Below are 22,440 nucleotides of genomic sequence, written 5' to 3'. Positions count from 1 at the left end.
GCCATCTTTGTTTTCCTTCTTCTGTAGCTGTGGGTGCATGACGCGTCTACGTCATCCACACTCGTCGACATTGAGGTCCTGAGCAGGGCAGATGAAAGCATTGTAGTGCGCCTGCACAGGACCGGTGAGTGTGTGTGACGTAGACGCATCATGCACACAGGCTTCAGAAGGAGGACGAAGATGGCCGAAAGAGGAGGCACCGGCACCGGAGAATGGAGACACCCATAAGGCCCAACTCCACCACAAAGTGGCCGTTAGGTGAATATTATAAAGTGTTTATATGTTGTACACAGCGGCCTGGGCTCTTATATACAGCCGGTTAGAATGCTGTATATAAGAGCCCACTGGTGGTGGCCGCAGTTTATAGGCCGAAAAAAAAACAAACGGCAAGGTAATCTTTGTAATCTGGGAACCTAAGAGAGAGATTACCTTGCCGTTGGTTTCCGGGCTTACATGCATTGGCTAATTCATAAACTAAATATCTCTGTTTTGCAGTGCCATATTTTCCCTTGTACATTTTTGGCTTTTCAGTGTGCAGCTGTATGCATTGTTTAATTACTATGTTTTTTCAACTAGCACCTGTTCACACTTGTTGGCTGTGCGGGTCAGTTCTTTGGATATTAGTAGTACAGATCCCAGTTCTCCTGAACAAATAGAGACCCTAAACCCCCCTCAAATGTAGGTCTCAAACAAAACCCCTCTAAATATAGACCCTAAAGCAACCTCTAAACCCTGTAAAGGCAGCCAGCAGACCAGAAACCATTAATACGAACAAACCAGATGACACCACAGACAGAAACTGCAGAGTAGCCCCTCAAGTAATGACCCCAGAATAGACCCCTTCAACTATTAGGCCCCGTGCACACTTTCAGTATTTGGTGAGTTTTTTTTAGCTCAGTATTTAGTAGCCAAAATCAGGAGTGGAGCAATCAGTGGAAAAGTATAATAGAAGCACGAGCACCACGGCTACATTTTTTACCCACTGCTGGTTTTGGCTACAAATACTGAACGTGTGAACGGAGCCTTACACCACCAAGACCTCGGTAATCTCATAAGAAACCCCAGAGCAGTCCTCGTTTCTGCAGCTTATGATCCTCGTCACTCCCTGGTGTCACTGCAGGCACAGCCCGAGGTCAGGACGCTGACTGTGGCGGTACCCAGGAAGAATGAGGTCTACAGGAGCAAAAACTGAGTATTTATAGGGGATGCAGGGTACCAGGAAGGATTCTCTGCGCCTCCAGGAGTGATCATGTGTCTGTAGTTTAGTAGGTGGTGCCAACCACCATGGCTCCTGCCACGACTGACAGATGAGCTGCACAGCAGACTTCACCAGCGCTGTGATCCGGGAAAGAGGGTGTCGTGCCTCATCATCCATTTACGGACAGGAGCGGTGATTATAGCGTACCAATCTAAGAAAGGCCCCATGACCCCATCTGTACGCTCTGAGAAAGGCCCCATGACCCCATCTGTACGTTCTGAGAAAGGCTCCATGACCCCATCTGTACGTTCTGAGAAAGGCTCCATGACCCCATCTGTACGTTCTGAGAAAGGCTCCATGACCCCATCTGTACGTTCTGAGAAAGGCTCCATGACCCCATCTGTACGTTCTGAGAAAGGCTCCATGACCCCATCTGTACGTTCTGAGAAAGGCTCCATGACCCCATCTGTACGTTCTGAGAAAGGCTCCATGACCCCATCTGTACGTTCTGAGAAAGGCTCCATGACCCCATCTGTACGTTCTGAGAAAGGCTCCATGACCCTATCTGTACGTTCTGAGAAAGGCTCCATGACCCCATCTGTACGTTCTGAGAAAGGCTCCATGACCCCATCTGTACGCTCTGAGAAAGGCTCCATGACCCCATCTGTACGCTCTGAGAAAGGCTCCATGACCCCATCTGTACGCTCTGAGAAAGGCCTCATGACCCCATCTGTACGCTCTGGGTCATTTATTACCATGAGGTCTTCTGCTCGCTTCAGGATGTCCCGCGGAGTTGTCCCCTGATGATTTGCCGCATTGATGCACTGAGGGCGGCGCTTGAGGATCGGAACAACCAAGTCCGTGTACACTGGACCGGGAGAAAAAAAAAAACAAATCACAAAAGACGAAGAAGTAAATATATATATATATATATATATATATATATATATATATATATATGCCTGCAGCCGCCACTAGGGGGAGCTCACTGCAGACGGTCATTATGGAGAACAGTGTAAGAACAGAGGGCCCTGAGCTCCCCCTGGTGGTGACTGCAGGGGAGAAAAGATGATGATATTCACTTGTGTGTGCAGGGGACAGACATACACTACTACTCCCCCTAGAATCACCATCACCCCGTCCTTACCTTCCCATCCCCCTTTCTCCACTTCCCAGGCTGCCAGGTGCAGAGCATTGTTCCCGGAGGTGTCACACACCGCAGGATCAGCTCCTTTACGGAGCAGCAGCAGAGCGCAGGCGTTGTCACGCTGTGAGCAGGCGGCATGGAGGAGGCTCTGTCCTCCCGGTAACACTGTATCCAGATGCAGGTGGCGATGCTTCCGGATGTACGACTTCAGCCGGACGACGTCCCCACGCTCGATGTACCGCAGAGCCCTCCGCTCCCGGCGGAAAGACATGAATACTGCAGGGGACAAGGGACTCTTCTTAAAGGGAGCCGACACTTTCATTCCTTTTAGACATTTTCCATCAATTTCACTCCATTTTCACTATCCCTGCTTGCTGCCAGTGACTAGAAACCCCCTCCCTCCTCATCCAGAGACTAAAAGCTGCCGCCGATACTTCTCACAGCTGAGGGTTTGCTACAATCGTATCAAGTCTATGATAAACACATCTATGGTGGTTTGCTACAATGTATCAGCGCAGGTGTAGGCATCAGCCTGGAATTAACTGCAGCAAGCGCTCAGCTGTCAGATGTAAGATTCCTATGTGGCTTTTCTATTCACTGACAGCAAGCATGTGTCCTCAAAATGCTCATTACTTACTATTAGTGCATGCACGCTCACTGAATACCTTAGTGATGGCACAAAACAGCCAGAAGATTCCCAGCTGTTATAGAACTATAACTCCCAGCATGCCCTGGCTGTGGAGGAGACTAGTGCGGGTTATTTCCCTCCATACTTACTCATTTAGCTGCTCTGCTCAGTACACAATCGTCCTCTGCACAGTGTACAGGGCACAGGAAGCTTCACTGCACACTTCCGGGTGTACTGGGCGGAGTCAATGCGGAATTTCCTGTACATTTTATAAACTCTTCCCCCGGAAACAAGCACTCTTCGTCTTTATGCCCGACTATCATATTCTATATATATTTAGGTTTAGTGCTTTGTACAGCAAGTCCAGGCGAGTGCACAACAGTCATATCCACATGTCAGAGAATAAAAGATCCCCGAAAGCTGTGAAAGCTGGGGTTTTGCCCACTTTGATGCCAGTGCTGATGCCCAGAACCCTTTTGGGCCAGGCTGGAGTGATCTGAATCTGAATTTTAATGTGGGGCATCACTAGGTATGTAAATATGGTGAGATATCAGTGGCCCAAAGCCATTTAACCCCTCAAAAACACCAGTTACTTATTCAAATGTGACAACTGGCCATTTGCCCACTTTGATGCCAGTTCTGATACCCAGAACCCTTTTGGGCCTGGCTAGAGTGATCCAAGTTTAAAGGGAACCTGTCACCAGTTTTTTGGCCTATAAGCTGCGGCCACCACCAGTGGGCTCTTATATACAGCATTCTAACATGCTGTGTATAAGAGCCCAGGCCGCTGTGTAGAACATGAAAAACACGTTATATTATTTACCTAACAGTCGTTCGGTTGGCCTAATGGGCGCCTCTGTTGTCCGGCGCCGCCTCTTTCGGCCATCTTTGTGCTCCTTCTCCTTCTGCATGACGGGTCCGACGCCTTCCACACTCACCGGCATTCAGGTCCTGAGCAGGGCAGATCAAAGTATTGTAGTGCGCCTGCGCAGGACCCGCGAGTGTGTATGACGTATATTCACATCATGCACACAGGTTTCAGAAGAAGGATGAAGATGGCCGAAGAGGATGCGCTGGCACCGGAGAACGGAGACGCGCATTAGGCCCACCGAGCGACCGTTAGGTGAGTATTATAAAGTGTTTTTATGTTATACTCCAGGCCTGGGCTCTTATATACAGCATGTTAGAATGCTGTATATAGGAGCCCGGAGGTGGTGGCCGCAGCTTATAGGGCAAAAAAGTGGTGACAGGTTCCCTTTATTGTACGGCATCACTAGGTATGTATATATGGTGTGAGATCAGTGACCCAAAGCCATTTAACCCCTCAAAAACACCAGTTACTTATTCAAATCTGGGAAAATTGGCTGTGTGCCCATTTTGATACCAGTTTTGATGCCCAGGACCTGTTTGGGCCAGGCTGGAGTAGCATGAATTGGATGTAGGGCATCACTGGGTAAGTAAATGTGGTGTGAGATCAGTGGCCCAAAGCCATTTAACCCTTTCACTAACATACTTCGGTGCCCACTTTGATGCCCATTTTTTGCCAGTTTTATAATTTTCGCAGCTGATTTTAAGTGTATTTATATTAGGGCACATCAGTGCATTGTATTTTATTATTGCAATGTGTTATTTTTGTTGTTAAACTTGTAAAAAACTGAAAATACTATAGTAACGAATATGAAAATGACGAATAAGAAACCAACTTCAGCACCGTACCCGGGACATAACTTTCCAAGTCACTATGTTGATTAGCAAACTTGTACAGATTTTTTTCATATTTTAAAGACTGAAAAAAATTATTTTAAAAATTGTCATCATTTTCCGAAACAATTTTTTTTACTTTTTGGTCTGTGGTGCTTTTTTTTATTTTTGCATAGCGAGTTTTTTTTTTTATTGTTACTATTTTGAAGTACATGCAACATTTTGAAAACCTTGTATTTGCATTTTTTAGGGGTCATGTGGTGACCAAAAAACAGCAATTCCGGCAGTTCAGGTTTTTTTTTTTATATTTGTTACTTTATACAGTTAATACATTTTCTATTTTAATAGTGTGGACCTTTATTGACGCTCCAGTCATAGCTGTTAGAAGAGCTTGGTTTTTTGCCATTTTTATTTTTTTGAGCACTTTTTAGGCCATTTTTCTTTTTTCTTTTTTTCTTCAGAAAAGGGGTTTAACATAACCCCAGAAATTCTAAAAAAATTTGTTTAAAAGAACTGAAGTCCTCAGTGGTTGATACCAGAAATTCTGTCATTTTTCCTGTTATGGCTTTCCCATGTGGGATAAATGAGGTATTTTAATAGTTCAGGATATTATGGATGTGTTGTTATTAAATGTGTTATTTTTTACACTTTATTTTAGATTTATTTTTTTGGCAATAAAAAGGGATAAGTAGGTGATTTAATTTTTTGTATTCTTTTTGTTTGGTTGTATTTTTTTCTAAATTAATTTAAATATGTGCATGGATGATATTTCTTTGATCCTGGGAGAAGGCTGCATCATGACAGGGGGAACAAGTTGCACCAGGAATGAAGGCTGTTGGCATGACGGAGGCCCCACTATCATTGTATATTTGCCTGGATGCCAGTTTGTAAGTTGCAGGTGGGTGTCATCTGTATTGCACAGATGGCACTTGCCAAGTTTGGAGTGGTCTCAGCTGCGAAGCCTCCTACGCAACATGACGTACAAATGTGGAGACCACATGCTCACAAGACTCTCATTTGCTTCTAGTTGGCACATGACCGAAACTGTGCAATTTGCACAAATTGAAACCATACTGTTTTTAGGATACAGCAGCCTTCAGGGGTTACCAAAAATTCTGTCAGGGCCGGTCAAACCCTTTAATATGCCCCTAATCAAGTCTCATATGTTTCTATAAGGTTTGGAACTCCCATGCACTGAGCAAGAAAAGCAGCTCCAAGGCACAGACGTCTGCTTTATGAATACAAGAGGCACTAGCCACGATGATTATGGGATAGCAGGGAACTGTGGCTCCCTCCTAGGCTGTTCCTCAAGCTAGGGGGCAATATGACATCCCTAACCTCGGAGATACTCCTGATGGTGAAGAGGCCTGAGCCTCTTTCCTGGCCCTACTCCTGACCAGTCCTGATCTGATTTCCCCTCTGCCCAAGGGAGGGTCGAGACAGGAGTATGATGAAATCCACAGATATATACAGACAGAGATAAACCAAAACTCTGTCACACCGCACACACACACAAAGGTAAAGACAATAAGAGATTCAAAAGGAAAAACAAGAGCAGGAAGAAAGTTAAAAAACAGGGGTAAATTCCACAACCGCACCAAGCAAAGAGCAGAACTTTCACCAATATGTCTGGGACACCACACCTCACGCACCAACCTAGAGAAAACTATAGCTTACATGGGTGGAAGGATTCAACCAGCATAAATAGGAGGAGAGCAGATGTGATAGTCCTACCCACAGCATGTGACCAAAGGAGTAAGCAGACCAGCAGATATTAACTTTTGTTAGCCTGCCTATGAATCAGCACACATCAGGTCGATGCCAAAGTCTGCTTGATTTGATCCCAAACTCCAGAGAAACCATCGGGTAGGGGTGTCAGATTCTGCAGTCTGAACAACGCCCAACACAGCCATGAAAGTCAGCAAAGTTTGGCAGTAGGTTCATTTAAGTTTTATTTGAAACCAGAGAAACAACATTTCATGCAATATTTTATTTTATCTCTAAAAATTATGTAGAATAGAAGCAAACGCAGGGAAGAAGACAAGTCTTTCATCCAGTAAATGCCTGAATTTTTCACATTAGACTCAGAAATATGGAGACATTTGTAAGCCACTCCCAAAAAAACTTCCAGAAACATCTGTTTCATTCAGGGATCTGGTATTTGTACCTGCCCTTGAAGGGATTTTAGGAATAAAATATAAAAGAGGTTGGCGGGAACCAGATCCAGTGGCCCCATTGGTAGTCCTTGGCCACCAGGTCAAAGCACAACAAATCTTCTCCTACCTGCCACCATACCCGATGCCTCTTCTGATTTTTTCACCCGCCACAATGACATCCACACATCATACTGCAATGATGCCAAGTCTTCTAATCAGAAGAGGTGCCAGAAGGAAGCAGGAGGTTCTCAGGGGCCTGGTGGACATGGACTATCAACATGGCCACTGGACCAGGAGCAAGTGAAACTTTGTGGTCAACTCTAGTGATAATTCCCATGATATGACCGGCCCAATTCACTTCAGGTCCATGGCTTGTTCCTATAATATAGTGAAAAGAAAACATAGAAGCAAATCCAACATAAGAGGAGAAGGAACCAACGGCAAGTGAAATGACCCTAGCAGGACGTCTTCACGGCGAGGCCCAGGAGTATGATGAGGATGATGAGGCAGGTGATGCGGATGATTTCTGCCGAAAGGAACACTTTGTGGCTACACTCTGTAAAATAAAGACAGAATTAGTCAAAAATGAACAAGTATTAGTTGGGGGTGAGTCACTTTGGGCTTACAAAAACGTATGTAAAAAGAATCATTGGTGGTCTCTCAACAAGCTACTCAGATGAAACACTGAAGATACTGATTGTTTGCTCAACCAGAGCTTCTTTTCTTCTACTACTGATCTCCAAATCACCTTCAGAACGTTTTGAATTTTAGAATTTTTCAGCCACCACTAGAGGGAGCTCAGGAGCTCACTGCATACTGTTATTACTGAGTTCAGTGTATATAGTGTATGCAGGGAGCTCCCCCTAGTGGTGGCTGCAGATAGACAGAATTTATCTCTTCAGTGAACTCTTGATTTGTCTAGATTTACAGGAACAGTAATATGGTGTCTATTTAGTTATTATTTTTGGGTCTATTTCATACCTATATACTATTACTCATAATATACCTGTAGGAAATGATCTCGGAGTGACCTCCAGTCTGGTTCCAGCTCCAGTTCCTGTCTTTTTATTAGTCTTTATATGACAGCAAAACATCAATGAGTCGTTCTCGGTCAGATTGTTGATCGTGAGTATAATCTTCCCCTCATAGATGGGTAATTCTGAGCTGTGCGGTGTCCTGACATTATCTTGGGTGGTGATGTTTGCTCTGTGCTGGTAACACGGGTTATCTTGAAGCTTCTCGGGGCTGTTGCATCCTATGGTCCATGTCACTGAGTAGGCAGGAAACTCAGATGTAAATGAGCAAGTGATGGTCACCGACTCTCCAACTTCTGCTGTCACCATCTCTGGTTGTGTCACCCCCAATCCTTCTAGGACAGTTTACATAAAGGAATAAAGCAACACATTGTTAGTTAAATCAAGAAGAAATACCACTATTTTTATTTAAAGGGTTGGTCCAAAAGCTTAAGAAATGTCAGTCTAAATCCGTATCTATTTATTGTGCCCATCCAAACTAATTTCTAATATGGTTGCATTAAAAATTCCCTACCTCTCACTCACTATACTAACTACTATTGATTGTTCTTTCCCTACGTCCTTTCTCATGATGCTTCGTTTGAGAATCCCACTGCGTGCTGGCATACTGAAACAAATAGTTATCAGGGGGCAGAGGCTAAGGTCACTGACACAGCCTGTGCCCCCTCCACGAAACAAAGCGTCATCAGGGGCAGAGGCTGTAGTCATTGTCACAGCCCCTGCCCTCTCGCTGAAACTAAGCATCATCAGGGGGCAGAGGCTGTGGTCACTGTATCTGCTATCTCAATGAAACTAAGCATCATCAGGGGGCAGAAGCTGCAGTCACTGTCACAGCCTGTACCCCTCCCTGAAACGAAGTGTCATCAGGGGCAGAGGCTGTGGTCATTGTCACAGCCCCTGCTCTCTCCCTGAAACTAAGTGTCATCAGGGGGCAGAGGCTGTGGTCACTGTCACTGTCCCTGCCCTCTCTCTGAAACTAAGCGTCATCAGGGGGCAGAGGCTGAAGTCACTGACACAGCCCCTGCCATCTCCCTGAAACTTAGTGCCCCCTGCATGAAGCAAAGTGTCATCAGGGGGAAGTGGCTGTAGTTATTGTTACAGTCCCTGCCCTCTCCCTGACATTACGCGTCATCAGGGGCAGAGGCTGCAGTCACTGACACAGCCTGTGCCCCTCTATGAAGCAAAGCGTCATCTGGGGTAGATGCTGTGGTCATTATTAAAGTCCCTGCCCTCTCCCTTAAAGTAAGAGTCATCAGTGGGTTGAGGTTGTGATCCCTGACACAGCCTTTTCCCCCTCTATGAAATAAAGCATCATCGGGGGCAGAGTCCGTGGTCACTGTCACAGTCCCTGCCCTCTCCCTGAAACTAAGCATCATCAGGGGTCAGAGGCTGCAGTCACTAAATTGCAAAAATATTTAAAAAAACACAAAGTAATGGACAAAAAATATTATGCTAATATATATGTAAAAACAAAAATAAACTAATAAAGTTCACATATTTGTTGCCAGTGGAAAAATAAAAAAAAAGCTATAGCTCTCAGAATACAGCAATGCAAAAACAATATGTTTTTCTATAAAATGTTTTTATTGTGTAAAAGTGGCAAAACATCAAAAAACAAAAAAACAAAAAATATATAAATATGGTATTGTTGTAATTGTTCTGACCTGAAGAATAAAGCTGCGTTATCCTTTTTACAACAGTGTAAAAATAAATGTATGAATTGCTGTTTTTTGTTCATTCTGCATCCCAAAAATCAGAATAGAAAGCGATCAAAAAAATATTATGTGCCCAAAAATTGTACCAATTAAAACATCAACTCAACCCACAAAAAACAAACCCTCACATGACTGTGAGCAGATATATAGAAAAATTAGAGCTTTCAAAATATGGTGATGCAAAAACTCTTTTGGAGCAAAAGCTTTTCTTTATTGTGTGATAGTAGCCAAACAAAAAAAACAGATATAAATCTGGTATCGCTGTAATCACCTCGACATGAAGAATAAAACAGTCTAATCACTTATACCGCACAGTGAATGGTGTAAAAAATTAACAAAAGCCATTTCTGACCTGCTGTTGAATTGATTATTCTGCCTCCGAAACATCGCAGTGAGGCTCAGCTCACATTTATCCTGCGCTCTACGCTGAGCGCTTACACTGGGGATTGCATGTAAATCTCTGAAATATGAGATTCAGATGGAAGATTCCCTATAATGAGGCAGATAGAAACACTTTGGACTCTCTCTGTCCTATGATCCATTTGTGCCCGTCTTTTCAAATGTGCAAAAAGTGTGGTTTGCCATCTTTTTTGTGCACGCATTAAAATCCAGAAAGTCCACAGTATCTCTGCTGCCTCATTAGTGAATGGATCCATTGGTGGTTTCATCTTGTTCACGTATTTTGAAGATTTAAATGAAAACCCTGATGTAAATGCTCAGCGTAGGGCACAGGATAAATGGGAACTGACCCAAAATGTTCCACCAATAAAAGCTTCTGCTCAACCCACAAAAAACAAATCCTCACTCAGGAATATAGGGGGCTTCCACATTGCTGGTAGTACAAGGGCTCTGGAAAAGCGCTATGGTTTCCTTCTAAAAGAAAAAATTTGCATTCCAAAATTTAAATACCCTCCCCGTCCCTTCTGAGCCCGACAATATGTCTAAACGGAGTTAGCGTTCGTGTTTGGCATTTCTGTAGTGAGGAGAGCACATTTCATTTACGAGGTGCAGGTCTCCAGAAGCTCAAGCTGGGCACAATGTATGGGCACTACAATGTACTGGGCACTACAATGGCAGATTTCCATTTCCACTGTGTGCAACTACCCCTGATGAAGCTGCCTTGAGCTGCGCTCAGCTCACCCAATGCATCATATTTGTGGTCTTCATCTGGGCTCCTTATTTAGCCCCGTTCCATGTCAATCTCCTTTATTTGCACCATGTTTTTTAGGTTTCATGCCTAGATAAGATATAGTGTCGCGGGCGGAGGAGGGGACGCTGCGCTCTCCCACTGCTCGGGTCCGGCTGCCGCTGCTGCTGCGGCCTGCTGGTGCTCGGTGGCTCGAGCGATGGGCCGGATCCCGGGGACTCGAGCGGCGCTCCTCGCCCGTGAGTGAAAGGGGTTTGGTTTTTGGAATAGTTTATTGTCCGTGACGCCACCCCACGGTTGTGGTGATGGTATGGACACCACCGCTGCTCTGTATGGGAATCCCGGGAGCGGTGACAGGGAGCAGCAAAGTTGTTAGTTCTCCCCTCGGTGGGTAGGGGTTGGTGATCCCGGGGCCCAGTGATGAGGTGGGAGATGCAGGGCTTGGTGGGGTGCAGGGACATGGGGGCAGCGCTGTGCCTCATGGCACTGTGGTACTCACTCAGCCTGAGACGGTGACACAGTTCTCGGTAAAACACACGGCTGGAAAGACGGTTCCCACGGACGGCTGCTGTTGCTTTTCCCCGGTAGTTGACGGTGACGGTCCCTTTTCCTGCACCTAAGTCTATGTTGGTAGCGATGGGTTCCCACCGGTAACCCGCTCCCCGGCTTGGATATGTGCCGGAGGAGCCCCTCTTTGTCCGCAGGCGCTGGCCCTGAGAAACTGGTGCCTTGGCGGTGGCGGTGTCTCTCTCTAACGGTTGGACTGTTGCCTTCAATCGGGACTTGGTTGTTGGGAGACCCAGAGGTCCCCTTCACTGACGGATTTGGCAAATTCACGGCGACTCCTAGCCTTGCCGGGATCCAAAAGGCCCCTGCCAATGGTGCTGGCTTCTCTTCGTATACCGCTCCGGTACCGCCGGGCCACCACCCATCCACGGTCCTTTCGGCAACCTCCAAGCAGCCTCTCCTGCAGACGGTCACTGCCGTCTGCTGACCTTGCTGTCTCAGTCCGGGGCACACACCCGGACCAACTTCAGGCTTTCTCAACTGTCACTTTCTCTTCCACCTTTACTCCTCTCTCTTGCTCCTCTACCACATCACTCTTCAACTTCAACTTTTTATCTCCCTCTGCCTGGTTTTCCCGCCTCCAGGGCTGTGAACTCCTCGGTGGGCGGAGCCAACCGCCTGGCCCACCCCCTGGTGTGGACATCAGCCCCTGGAGGAAGGCAACAAGGATTTTTGTGTAGCTTTGGTGTACGTATCCGGGGAGTAGGGTGTGGTGGTGTAATGACCTGTGACCCCTGGCTTGCCCAGGGCGTCACATTCCCCCTTAGCAAAATGCAGACCGTCCGCGGGCTGCCCGTCCAACACCGGTTTTATTTTTCTGAAAAAAGATAAAAACATAACAAGTATAATAACTTCATCCCACAACGGGAGGTACTTTTTCTTAAACGTTACGGAACATTAAAACGGTTGCTGCTGCCGCTCTCTCCCACCCAAGTAACCTGGCCCTGATGCTGCCTCTAAGAAACAGGCAGCACCCCTTGACCCCAGTCCTGAACCAGTTACCCGAGCGGGATCTGTCCTTCCCCTCCAGAGGGTAGCCACCGGTTCCTGTGGTGGCTGGGCCCCAGCCTGCTCCACTGCGGGCCCTCTCTCCAACCTGCCTCTCCGGAGGCGGTAACGGTGCTGCAACACAACATTTTTATTTACAAGCCACTAACGTTTGTGGTTGCCCTGCAAGTTCTCGGGCCTGTTCATAGAGAGTTCCCTATGCAACTTTTTTGAAGGGTCCCTACGGGGACAACAATGCCGGCAACGGCCGGTTCCAATCACGGTTGACAATCAGCTGAGGCTTCGGTTGATTACTTTCATTTTTATCTCAAAACTTTTCAAAACTTTTCAAACGCACACAGACTTCCTCCCCCCCCTTTTAGAGGACGGTTTCCCTGTACCTAAGTGGGGGTCTACCTAGGTTGGGACGGGTGGACCTCCAGGGTCCGGTGTAAGTAGGGCTAGGCAGTGGGGCAGAGGGAACAATCAGTTCCTCCTCCCTGCTATCGTGTGGGGCAGGCGGAGGCATAGGGGAGCTGGGTACAGGTTCATCCCTGGGCACTGGCACTGACTTATGGTTGACCGCCTCCATCACTTCTTCATCCACGGGTTGTGGGAACAGTATCACTGGAAGAATCACCGCGTCGTTCTGTGTAGGCCAGTCCGCTGGGAAGTCTCCCATCGCCGTGTGGATTACCTCTTTTGCCTTCTCTAATAGTGGGGGAGCCGGTACTTCAGCCGCCGCTCTTAAGGCTGGTGGGCACCTTTTCAGATGGTCCCGGGAAACTGTGACCAAAGTGCCCCCTTGATCATGACTGATTTGATAGGCCTTCCCATCTTCCCATCCTGTGGGCTGTATGACGTACGGGGTTTGTTCCCATTGATCATCCAGCTTGTGGGTTCTCCTCTTCCGCTTCAGTACGACATCTCCGGGCTGAAAAGGGCCAGCAGACGCCTTCTGATTGAAGCGCTGCTCCTGCAGTTCCCGACTCCGACTCAAGTTCTTCTCCACATATTCTTGAATCTGCCGGTATTGTACCCTCCGCCGAGTTTCCCATTCAGCTGTCGAAGGGAGTGCTTCTGGGGCCTCCAACCCCATTTCCAGGTCCACCGGCAGTCGGCCGGGGCGAGCCCTCATCAGATATGCTGGGGTGCACTTCGTTGAGCTGGATGGGATGTTGTTGTACATATCGACCAAGTCGGGTAGCTTCTCTGGCCACAGGTTCCGCTCTCCCAGCGGTAACGTCTTGAGGAGTCCCAGGACCAAGTGGTTTATTTTCTCACACATGCTGTTGGTCTGGGCATGGTAAGGGGTGGTCCGGATCTTCTTGCAGCCGTACAACTGGCAGAACTCATGGAACACCTCTGCTTCAAAAGCCGGGCCTTGGTCAGTAAGCACTTTCTCTGGGTATCCATGTGGTCGGCAGAAATAAGCCTGGAAAGCTCTAGCGGCAGTACGACCAGTTAGGTCCTTGACTGGGACAACCACCATGAACCTCGAATAGTGGTCTACTATGGTCAACGCGTACCCACTTTGGCTGGGGGTGAGCTTGACATGGTCCAGGGCGACCAGCTCCTTTCGGCTGATGTGTAATGATCGGGTGTAGGGGCAGCCTTCTGGCTGGCCTCGTCCTTCCTCCTCAGCGTGCAAGTGTGACGCCCTGGGCAAGCCAGGGGTCACAGGTCATCACACCACCACACCCTACACCCCAGTTAGGAACACCTAAGCTAACCCAAAATCCTTGTTGCCTTCCTCCAGGGGCTGATGTCCACACCAGGGGGTGGGCCAGGCGGTTGGCTCCGCCCACCGAGGAGTTCACAGCTCTGGAGGCGGGAAGAACCAGGCAGTTCAGAGATAAGAAAAGTTAGTGGAAGTAGAAGGAAGTGAAGTGGTAGAGGGGCTAAGGAGAGAAGCTGAAGTAAAGTGAAAAGTGACAGTTGGTAAAGCCTGAAGTTGGTCCGGGTGTGTGCCCCGGGCTGAGAGACAGCAAGGTCAGCAGACGGCGGTGATTGTCCGCAGGGGTGACTGCTCGGAGGTTGCTGGAAGGACCGCGGACGGGTGGTGACCCGGCGGTCTGGAGCAGAGTACAAGGAACAGTCAGCACCAGGGCAGGGGCCTTCCGGATCCCGGCAAGGCTAGGAGTCGCCATAATTTGCCAAATCCGTCAGTGAAGGGGACGACTGTCTCCCAACAACCAAGTCCCGATTGAAGGCAACAGTCCAACCGTAGCAGAGAGACACCGCCACCGCCAGGGCACCAGTTTCTCAGGGCCAGCGCCTGCGGGCAAAGTAGGGCTCCTCCGGCCCATATCCAAGCCGGGGAGCGGGTTACCGGTGGGAACCCATCGCAACCATCATCATCTTAGGTGCAGGAAAAGGGACCGTCACCGTCAACTACTGGGGAAAAGCAATTACAGCCGTCCGTGGGAACCGTCTTTCCAGCCGTGTGTTTTACCGAGAACTGTGTCATCGTCTCAGGCTGAGTGAGTACCACAGTGCCGCAAGGCACAGCGCTGCCCCCCGCGTCCCTGCTCCCACCAAGCCCTGCATCACCCACCTCATCACTGGACCCCGGGATCACCAACCCCTACCCACGGAGGGGCAACACAACAACTAGCTGCGCCATACCATCACTCCCGGGATCCCCATACAGAGCAGCGGTGGTGTCAACAAATCACCACAACCGTGGGTGGCGTCACGGACAATAGACTATATCCCAAAACCCAATCCCCTTTCACTCACGGGCGAGGAGCGCCGCTCGAGACCCCCGGGATCCGGCCCACCGCTCGAGCCACCACTGAGCAGTAGCAGGCGGACCCGAGCAGAGGGGTGAGCGCAGTGCTGACACCCTCCTCCCCGCCCGCGACAACTTGGCGTCACGAACAGGATCTTACCGCTCTGCCGTTGGGTAGAGGTGCGCCTTGTGACCGCCGGAGGTATCCGGCTGAAAAATTTCAGAGGTCGCCATCTTTGGCGCGAAAAGTTCCCGCTCGAGCGTCTTCTCGAGTAGCAGAGGCGCGAAGGCCAAAACCCCGCCCCGATAGAGGAGGGGCTGGAAAGAAGCTAAGGGGGACGGAAACAAGATGTCTGCGCCTGACGGAGCCGCTGGAGGAGCGGTGGTCGCAGCCGCAGTAGCACCCGCGGATGGGAATGGGCCTGCCCAGGTCCCGGCCGCGCTGGTGGGAGGTGCCGCGGCCCCCGCGCTCGCTCAGGTGATGCCGTTCTCCTTGGCCTATGCGCCCGGAGCTACCTGGCTACCGCAGTATGACAGAAAACCTGATGCTTTACAGGTCTTCCGGAAAAAGCTTAACCCGTTGCTAGAGCTGTACCCCCTGACCGATAAGCAACATGCGGCAGTAGTGCTGGGCCAGTTAACCGGTGCGGCTGAGCAGGAGGCGGAGACCTGGGTTGAGGGGGACCGGCTCTCTGTAGCCACCATCTTTGAGAAGCTACAGACTGCCTTTGAGACGCGGACTGAAGCTGAGCTGAGGATGCAGTTTTACCAGTGCCGGCAACGGGCTGTGGATAGCATTCGGGACTATGCTTTACGTCTGCAATGAGGCGGATAGCAACAAGATGTTAGTAGAGCAATTTGTGCAGGGGATGAGATCCCCTGAGGATCGCAAACAACTCCGGCTGTGGGCCCTAGAACACCCTGATGTGGACTTTGCTGTGTTAAAGGAACGGGCCATTAAAGCACTACAGCCCCCAGCTTCAGAAGTCCTGGAGCCAGCCCCGTGGCCCATTGAGACGGCCCCCGTCGTGGTGGCCCCTGCCCTACCAACCTCTCCAACACCTGCAGCCTCAAGCAGCACGATGGAGGAACTAGCAGCCCAGGTCCGTCGCATAGACGGAGACCTCGCCAAGATTCTTGCTGCACTCCAACCTTTGACCAGATCTCAGCCTTCAGCACAGATACAGCTTGCCAACAGCCCTGAGGATGTCCCCTGGATGCAGCGGAGAAGTAACAGCAACCCGCGGAGCAGACCTCCAATCTGCTACAAGTGCCGTAAGCCTGGGCATTACTTCCGACAGTGCCCGTTAAACGAGCAACATCTGGGGCCCCGGGCCAATCCTCAGGAGTAGAACCCCGTGGCCCCCCGGACTGGCGGGACCGGTATATCGGGGCCCGGCCCATCATCCCCGTGGCTGTGGACGGTATACCGGTGATGGCTCTCTTGGACACTGGATCACAGGTAAACCATCATACCATACACATTGTACCAGCGGTATTGGGGGATAGACGAGCTGGCACCCCCAGATACTAGTATAACGCTAATTGCTGCCAATGGACTCCCATTGACCCAAGTGGGGTATAAACAGGTGGCTATGACAGTAGGGCAAGCTGAACTGCAATACCAGGGTATGATTGTGATCATGAATGAACCCAGTGATCATAACCCGAAGATAGTGCTAGGAACCAATGTGATGGAGCACTGTATGGGTGATGTGTTGTCCCTACTGCAGCAGCTGGCCGCCACGGCGGCGGGGAGTCGACAGAGAGCTGTGCAGCGTGAGATCCGAGCCTTGATGTACCGCCAGCATGTAAACTCAACAGGAGGAGAGATTGGTGGAGTGAGAGTGATGGATGTTGCTCCGTTGATTGTGCCCCCTAGGAGTGAGATGATGATTTGGTGTAGGGCAGCAGTAGGGCCTCAGGAGCGTGACTACCCTGCCATGATGGAGCCCATACCCTCCGAGCACTGGCCCACTGTAATGGCCGCCCGAGGGGTGGAAGACGTGAAGAAGGGAAGGGTGCCTGTGAGGGTGCTGAACTGTGGGGAGGAAGAAGTCAGGCTTCCCCGGTATGCCACCATTGCCAAGCTGCTCACCCTGGACCCCCACACCATCCACGAAGCCAGTCCCTCAGTCTCCCCACCTACTACCAGCACTTCCCCGCCTCAAGGGGAGGTAAATGAGTGGCACCAACAGCTACACGTGGGCACTGATGATACCCCTACACATCACAAAGCAGGGGTATACAGGGTGGTGCGGGAGTATGAACAGGTTTTTAGCAAACATCCACTAGACTTTGGGCAGATCAAAGGGGTCCAACACCATATCCCTACCGGTGAACACCCCCCTATCAAAGAGAGGTACAGGCCTATTCCCCCTGCACATTACCAGTGTGCCAAAGATATGTTGAGGAATATGAAGGAGGCAGGGGTTATTCGGGACAGCTGTAGTCCCTGGGCCGCTCCGTTGGTACTGGTCAAGAAGAAGGATGGTACCATGCGGATGTGTGTGGACTACCGGAAGATTAATCAGATAACCCATAAAGATGCCTACCCACTGCCCCGTATTGAAGAGTCTTTGGCCGCACTGAGAACTGCAAATTACTTCTCTACCCTTGACCTCACCAGTGGGTACTGGCAAGTGTCCGTGGCCCCGGAAGACCGGGAGAAAACCGCCTTCACCACCCCGATGGGGCTCTGTGAATTCAATAGTATGCCGTTCGGGCTGTGCAATGCCCCAGGAACCTTCCAACGGCTGATGGAGTGCTGTCTGGGACACCTAAACTTCGAGACCGTCCTATTGTATTTGGATGTTGTGATTGTTTACTCCCAGACGTATGAAGCCCATCTGGAGCACCTGGCCGAGGTGTTCGCATCCCTTGCCAAATACGGGATGAAATTGAAGCCCTCTAAGTGTCACCTGCTGAAACCCAGAGTGCAGTACCTGGGGCACGTGGTAAGTGCAGAAGGTGTCTCCCCCGACCCTGAGAAGATCACTGCCATCCAGGGCTGGCCGAGACCAACCACAGTGAGGGAAGTAAGGCAGTTTCTGGGCCTGGTGGGGTACTACCGGCGCTTTATCAAGGGATACACGAAGATGGCTGCCCCCATGCAAGATCTCCTCGTGGGACAGACCAAAGGTGGTAGACCCATCGGAGCCCCACTGGTGTGGGAGGAAAAGCATGAGGAATCCTTCTGCCAGCTGAAAGCGGCTTTGACCAGAGAAGAGGTCCTAGCGTACCCTGACTATGGCTGCCCGTTCATCCTCTACACAGACGCCAGCAATGTGGGACTAGGAGCAGTCCTGTCCCAGGTCCAGGATGGGAAGGAGGAAGTGATTGCTTATGCTAGCCGGAAGCTTCGGCCAACTGAAAGGAACCCTGAGAACTACAGCTCCTTCAAGCTCGAGCTCCTGGCATTGGTATGGGCTATCACAGAGCGGTTCCGCCACTACTTGGCTGCAGCAAAATTCACCGCTTTCACGGACAACAATCCGTTGACTCACCTGGACACGGCCAAGTTGGGCGCGTTGGAGCAGCGGTGGGTGGCCCGGCTAGCCAACTATGACTTCACCATCAAGTACCGAGCTGGTCGTGTCAACATTAATGCTGATGCACTCTCCCGAATGCCCCATTTTTCAGAAGAAGGGTGCGAGGATGACGACCTCGAGGAGATTGAGTTGCCTGCATTTCACCAGCCACCAACTGAGAAGGTACAGGTACACCAACAACGGGTGGACCTGGACCCACAGCCCAGTCAAGAGTGGCAAGAAGCTCAAAACCAGGCGCCGGCTGTCCGCCTCGTCAAGACCCTGGTGGAACAAGGTGCTGTTGGAATGGACCCTGCCGCTCCAGCTGAAGCCCAGCACTTGTGGAAGGAACGGAAACGGCTTTATCTACATCAAGGGAAGCTGTACCGTGAGCTGATCAACCCGAAGACTCATGAGAAAATCTGCCAGTTGGTTATTCCCCGAGCTGATGTGGCTACTGTTTTGCGGGCATACCATGATGGGGCCGGACTCTTCGGGTGGAAGAAGCTGGAGATGCTGTTGAGAGAGCGGTTCTACTGGAGTGGGATGCGGGAGTCGGTAGAAGCCTGGTGCCGAGAGTGTGGTCCTTGCACGCTGAGGAGGAAGGACGAGACCAGCCAGAGGGCGCCCCTACACCCAATCATCACACATCAGCCGCTGGAACTGGTCGCCCTAGACCATGTCAAGCTCACCCCCAGCCGAAGTGGGTACGCCTACGCGTTGACCATCGTAGACCACTATTCAAGATTCATGGTGGTTGTCCCCGTCAAGGACCTAACTGGTCGAACTGCCGCTCGAGCGTTCCAGGCTTATTTCTGCCGACCACATGGATATCCAGAAAAGGTGCTTACTGACCAAGGCCCGGCTTTTGAAGCGGAGGTGTTCCACGAGTTCTGCCAGTTGTACGGCTGTAAGAAGATCCGGACCACCCCTTACCATGCCCAGACCAACGGCATGTGTGAGAAGATGAACCACTTGGTCCTGGGACACCTCAAGACGTTACCGCTGGAAGAGCGGAACCTGTGGCCGGAAAAGCTACCCGACTTGGTCGATATGTACAACAATATCCCGTCCAGCTCAACAAAGTGCCCCCCAGCATATCTGATGAGGGCCCGCCCCGGCCGCCTGCCGGTGGACCTGGAAATGGGGTTGGAGGCCCCAGAAGCACTCCCTTCGACAGCTGAATGGGAAACTCGGCGGAGAGCACAATACCGGCAGATTCAAGAATATGTCGAGAAGAACTTAAGTCGGAGTCGGGAACTGCAGGAGCAGCGCTTTAATCAAAAGGCGTCTGCTGGACCTTTTCAGCCCGGAGATGTCGTACTGAAGCGGAAGAGGAGAACCCACAAGCTGGATGATCAATGGGAACAGAACCCATACGTCATACAGCCCACAGGATGGGAAGGTGGGAAGGCCTACCAAATCAGCCGTGACCAAGGAGGCACTTTGGCCACAGTTTCCCGGGACCATCTGAAAAGGTGCCCACCAGCCCTAAGAGCGGCGGCAGAAGTACCGGTTCCCCTAACAGCGGATAAGGCGAAAGAGGTGATCCATACTGCGATGGGAGACTTCCCAGCAGACTGGCCTACACAGAACGGCGCGGTGATTCTTCCAGTGATACTGTTCCCACAACCTGTGGATGAAGAAGTGGTGGAAGCGGTCAACCGTGAGCCAGAACCAGTGCCAGTGCCCAGGGATGAACCTGTGCCCAGCTCCCCTATGCCTCCGCCTGCCCCACACGATAGCAGGGAGGAGAAACCAGTTGTTCCCTCTGCCCCACTGCATAGCCCCACTGACACCGGACCCCGGAGGTCCACCCGTCCTAACCTAGGTAGACCCCCACTTAGGTACAGGGAGACCGTCCTTTAAAGAGGGGGTCAGGAAGTCTGTGTGAGTTTTATGTTTGAAAGTTTGCAAAAATGATGATAAGTAAAATGATCAACTGATGGAGTCACCTGATTTACCGTGATTGGGAGAACCGGCCGTTGCCGGCACCGTTGTCCCCGTGGGGACCGTTTTAAAAGGTTGCATAAGGGACTCCTTATGGACAAGCCCGTGAACTTGCAGGGCAACCACAAACGTTAGTGGAATGTAAATAAGTTGTTTTACCATTACCGTTTCCGCAGTACCGCCTCCGGAGAGGCAGGTTGGAGGGAGGGCCCGCAGTAGAGCCGGCTGGGGCCCAGCCACCACAGGAACCGGTGGCTACCCTCTGGAGGGGAAGGACAGATCCCGCTCGGGTAACTTGTGCTGGACTTGGGTCAAGGGGTGCTGCCTGGGTTTTAGGGGCAGCATCAGGGCCAGGTTACTTGGGTGGGAGAGAGCGGAGACCGTAACCGTAAACCGGTTGCAACGTTTAAGAACTGAACCTCCCGATGTGGGATGATGTCATAAGTTGTGTGTGTGTTATCTTTTTATATATTTTTCAGAAAATAAAACCGGTGTTGGACGGGCAGCCCGCGGACGGTCTGCATTTTGCTAAGGGGGAATGTGACGCCCTGGGCAAGCCAGGGGTCACAGGTCATCACACCACCACACCCTACACCCCAGTTAGGAACACCTAAGCTAACCCAAAATCCTTGTTGCCTTCCTCCAGGGGCTGATGTCCACACCAGGGGGTGGGCCAGGCGGTTGGCTCCGCCCACCGAGGAGTTCACAGCTCTGGAGGCGGGAAGAACCAGGCAGTTCAGAGATAAGAAAAGTTAGTGGAAGTAGAAGGAAGTGAAGTGGTAGAGGGGCTTAGGAGAGAAGCTGAAGTAAAGTGAAAAGTGACAGTTGGTAAAGCCTGAAGTTGGTCCGGGTGTGTGCCCCGGGCTGAGAGACAGCAAGGTCAGCAGACGGCGGTGATTGTCCGCAGGGGTGACTGCTCGGAGGTTGCTGGAAGGACCGCGGACGGGTGGTGACCCGGCGGTCTGGAGCAGTGTACAAGGAACAGTCAGCACCAGGGCAGGGGCCTTCCGGATCCCGGCAAGGCTAGGAGTCGCCATAATTTGCCAAATCCGTCAGTGAAGGGGACGACTGTCTCCCAACAACCAAGTCCCGATTGAAGGCAACAGTCCAACCGTAGCAGAGAGACACCGCCACCGCCAGGGCACCAGTTTCTCAGGGCCAGCGCCTGCGGGCAAAGTAGGGCTCCTCCGGCCCATATCCAAGCCGGGGAGCGGATTACCGGTGGGAACCCATCGCAACCATCATCATCTTAGGTGCAAGAAAAGGGACCGTCACCGTCAACTACTGGGGAAAAGCAACAGCAGCCGTCCGTGGGAACCGTCTTTCCAGCCGTGTGTTTTACCGAGAACTGTGTCATCGTCTCAGGCTGAGTGAGTACCACAGTGCCGCAAGGCACAGCGCTGCCCCCGCGTCCCTGCTCCCACCAAGCCCTGCATCACCCACCTCATCACTGGGCCCCGGGATCACCAACCCCTACCCACGGAGGGGCAACACAACAACTAGCTGCGCCATACCATCATTCCCGGGATCCCCATACAGAGCAGCGGTGGTGTCAACAAATCACCACAACCGTGGGTGGAGTCACGGACAATAGACTATATCCCAAAACCCAATCCCCTTTCACTCACGGGCGAGGAGCGCCGCTCGAGACCCCCGGGATCCGGCCCACCGCTCGAGCCACCACTGAGCAGCAGCAGCTGGACCCGAGCAGAGGGGTGAGCGCAGTGCTGACACCCTCCTCCCCGCCCGCGACACAAGGACCGCACTCTCGGCACCAGGCCTCTACAGACTCCCGCATTCCACTCCAATAGAACCGCTCTCTCAACAGCAACTCCAGCTTCTTCCATCCGAAGTGTCCGGCACCATCATGGTACGCCTGCAAGACAGTGGGCACATCAGCTTGGGGAATAACCAACTGGCGGATTTTCTCATGAGTCTTCGGGTTG

At 50.9% G+C, this 22,440-nt stretch overlaps 1 protein-coding gene across 1 annotated transcript in view; it reads right to left on the bottom strand.

Moving 5' to 3' along the window:
• The window catches only part of LOC142250996 (NF-kappa-B inhibitor-like protein 1), a 12,578-nt gene extending 9,370 nt beyond the window's left edge, over nt 1–3,208 (bottom strand). Inside the window, exons 1-3 of the mRNA XM_075323464.1 lie at nt 3,123–3,208; nt 2,346–2,621; nt 1,954–2,066 (exon numbers count right to left, since the gene is read on the bottom strand). Coding sequence (XP_075179579.1) covers nt 1,954–2,066; nt 2,346–2,621; nt 3,123–3,126 — 393 coding nt within the window. The 5' untranslated portion in view covers nt 3,127–3,208. The remainder of the gene's footprint in view (nt 1–1,953; nt 2,067–2,345; nt 2,622–3,122) is intronic.
• Between the last annotated feature and the right edge of the window lie 19,232 nt (nt 3,209–22,440).

Source organism: Anomaloglossus baeobatrachus, chromosome 9 (genome assembly GCF_048569485.1).
Source record: "Anomaloglossus baeobatrachus isolate aAnoBae1 chromosome 9, aAnoBae1.hap1, whole genome shotgun sequence".
Taxonomy (NCBI): domain Eukaryota; kingdom Metazoa; phylum Chordata; class Amphibia; order Anura; family Aromobatidae; genus Anomaloglossus; species Anomaloglossus baeobatrachus.
Note: the sequence above shows the minus strand (reverse complement) of the source record. Positions and strands in the feature narration are given on the sequence as shown.